This window comes from Sminthopsis crassicaudata, chromosome 2 (genome assembly GCF_048593235.1).
Source record: "Sminthopsis crassicaudata isolate SCR6 chromosome 2, ASM4859323v1, whole genome shotgun sequence".
Taxonomy (NCBI): Eukaryota; Metazoa; Chordata; class Mammalia; order Dasyuromorphia; family Dasyuridae; genus Sminthopsis; species Sminthopsis crassicaudata.
Window position 1 is genome coordinate 513,941,859 of NC_133618.1, and position 2,557 is coordinate 513,944,415.

General features: G+C 54.8%; 1 protein-coding gene across 2 annotated transcripts in view; it reads left to right on the forward strand.

The window, feature by feature from the left end:
* CMTM5 (CKLF like MARVEL transmembrane domain containing 5) overlaps positions 1–1,873 on the forward strand; it is a 5,017-nt gene extending 3,144 nt beyond the window's left edge. Inside the window, exons 2-5 of one of the 2 annotated variants that reach the window (XM_074285209.1) lie at positions 139–291; positions 1,025–1,117; positions 1,322–1,406; positions 1,525–1,873. In XM_074285209.1, coding sequence (XP_074141310.1) covers positions 139–291; positions 1,025–1,117; positions 1,322–1,406; positions 1,525–1,538 — 345 coding nt within the window. In that variant the 3' untranslated portion in view covers positions 1,539–1,873. Of the gene's footprint in view, positions 1–138; positions 292–1,024; positions 1,118–1,321 lie in introns of both variants that reach the window. The other variant, XM_074285208.1, reaches the window with a different exon arrangement.
* The last annotated feature ends 684 nt before the right edge of the window (positions 1,874–2,557 follow it).

Consider the following 2,557-nt stretch of genomic DNA (forward strand, 5'->3'; position numbering starts at 1 on the left):
ACGGTCCTTTTTATTTGTGTTATTGTCCCGGTAATTCTTATCAGGTTGGTTCCCCTGGCTGGAGCCAGTCGGGGATGGCTGGGGGGCAGCAGGTTCTGGCCGCTGGGGCTGCAGCTCTCCGGTCGCTTCTGCCCGCAGGCTCTGACCTTCATCATGGCCATGTGCTTTGCGGCCTCCATCTCGGCCTACATGGCGGCCCCCCTGCTTGAGTTCCTCATCACGCTGGCCTTCATCTTCCTCTACGCCACCCACTACTACCTGCGCTTCCAGCGCCTCAACTGGCCCTGCTTGGTGAGAAGTTCCCGCCGCTCGGGTTCTGCCCTCCCTTCTCCCCCGCCCGGCCGCCCTCTCTACCTCTGCTCCCCCCTCTTTAACTTCTCAGTTCGGGGCCTTGGGGGACTTTTTTTTAGAAAAACAGAAAAAAGTTCTGCTCAGGTGACTCAGAAATAACAGAGCTCGTCCACTTGTGTTGCAGCTGGTTCGGTGTGAGTCATTTGGTCGTAGACTTTTGTAAGTAGGGAATATAAATATATTCATAAATAGGGAAACTGAGGCCCGCGGAAGACAGCGAGGGAGCGGGCAGATTTGGAGGCTAGTATGAGTCTGAAAGTCCTTGAGATCCCTCTTCTCCTCCCTCTCCCAACGTCCCCTCCTCTGTTTTCTGACCTGCCTTCCCACCTCTAAGCCCCGGCGCCCAGTCTGACTCTCAGGCTTCTCGGGAAGGGGCCTGGGCTCCAGCACCACGGGGTCCGAAGCTTCCTGTGGGCAATTTGCCCTCAAGCCTTCTCGTTCTAGCCGCCAACGGGGGGCCTCACCTCCGGGTAAGGGGGTTTTTCCAGTCCGCAAGCCCTGTGGCAAAGCAGGCGCAGAAGACCGCGAGCTGGGGGGCGGGTGGGCTCCTTTCTGAATTCTCTTCCCTCAGCCTCCCCACTCCCCCTCCCCCGTGACGGGTGGGGCCCCAGCTTCCTCAGCATGGGTCCTTCCTGGACCCTTCTGTCTGAGCGCCCCATCCTCCCCCCGCCAGGACTTCCTCCGCTGCATCAGCGCCGTTGTCATCCTCCTCGTGGTGTCCTTCGCGGCCGTAGCCTCTCGGGAGGGACCTGCCATCGCCGCCTTCGTGAGTGCTTCTCCCCCCCCCCCCCCCCCCCCCCCCGCGCGGTGGTCTCCTTGTCACGGCCCTGCCCAGAGCGGTTCGCGGCGAGCGGCCGGAGCCCTGATTATCTGGGGAAGGGGCCGGGCAGTGATGGGTAGGGTGCCCTAAGTCTCCTCCCCCATTCGCCTCCACTCTCTAACTCACAAAGTGCCGTTTGTCCCCCCCCAGGTTTTCGGAGTTTTCGTTGTTTTCGTCTTTGTCTACGATGCCTTCAAGATCTACCAAGCAGAGATGGCTCCCAGCCCCGCCCAGGGTGAGTGGGTACAGCCCAGAGCCCGTCGTGCTCTCGCTCAGCCCTGAGGAGAAGTGGTACGGAGCGAGGGTCTTTAGCCTGCGTCCTCATGCTCTCTCTGCTACCTTTTTTTCTCCAGGGGAATCCCAGTAGGCCCGAACCCCAAAGTTCTGGTTTCTCCCACGAATCCTGCAGCTCCTAAAAGCCTCAGAAACCTGCTGGATTTCCAGGCGCCCCCCCCCCCCCCCGCCCGAGGAGAAATCAGCGGGGGAACAGTGCTCCTGCTCCTTGGGGTCCCCCGGGCCGCGAAGCCACAGAATCTCAAGTGGGTGTGTGGCCGGCTCTCCGGCAGCAAGACCAAGGTCGTACCGGACCTAAGCAGCGGCCGTCGCTGGACGTGGGTGGGAAGCCAAGGAAACGAGAGACCAGGGTTGGTTCTGGCTAAGCCTCAGGTCCCAGATTGCATAAATTAAAGGTGTCAAACCTTGGGTCCGAGTCTGTCTTACTCCCAGTCAGTTAGCTAAGTTCTGAATGTTTTTTCCTGGAAGACGCGAGTGTGCGTGTGTGATGGTGAAAGAGCGAGGGGATCATTAACAAAGAGCAGAGAAGATAGCATATTTGTCTAGAGAGCTGTAGATCTGGTGAGAGAGAAAAATTATACTTAAGACAGATATTACAGAGAGGAACAGATATGGGAAGAAAAAACAATGGCATGCAAGGGTCTAGAGAGAGAGACAGAGAGAGCAAACTTTGTTCACTCTGGATAGTACATCACTGGTTTAAAATGGGTTTAGATTTTTGGACCAATAAAATATAAGTATAAAGGGCTGGTCCAGGGATGGTAAAAATGTATATAGGTGTATATTAAAATATATCTCATGAGAAGCATACGCCTTTTTTTTTTCTTGTGTGTCCTAGTAAATATATGCATTTTCCAGAAAAGGTCTCTCTTGAGTCCTCATTGTAGCATTCTCTCTCTCTCTCTCTCTCTTTTTTTTTTTTTTTTTTTTGTCTGACATTCATGACCATGAGGAATAAAGACTTGATATCCCATTGCTGAGAAAGCTCACAAGTACGCCTTTGGATTTCACCTTTAAATGAGAAACCCCTCCTAAAGAAGGTGTGTGTGTGTGTGTGTGTGTGTGTGTGTGTGTGTGTGTGTGTGTGTGTGT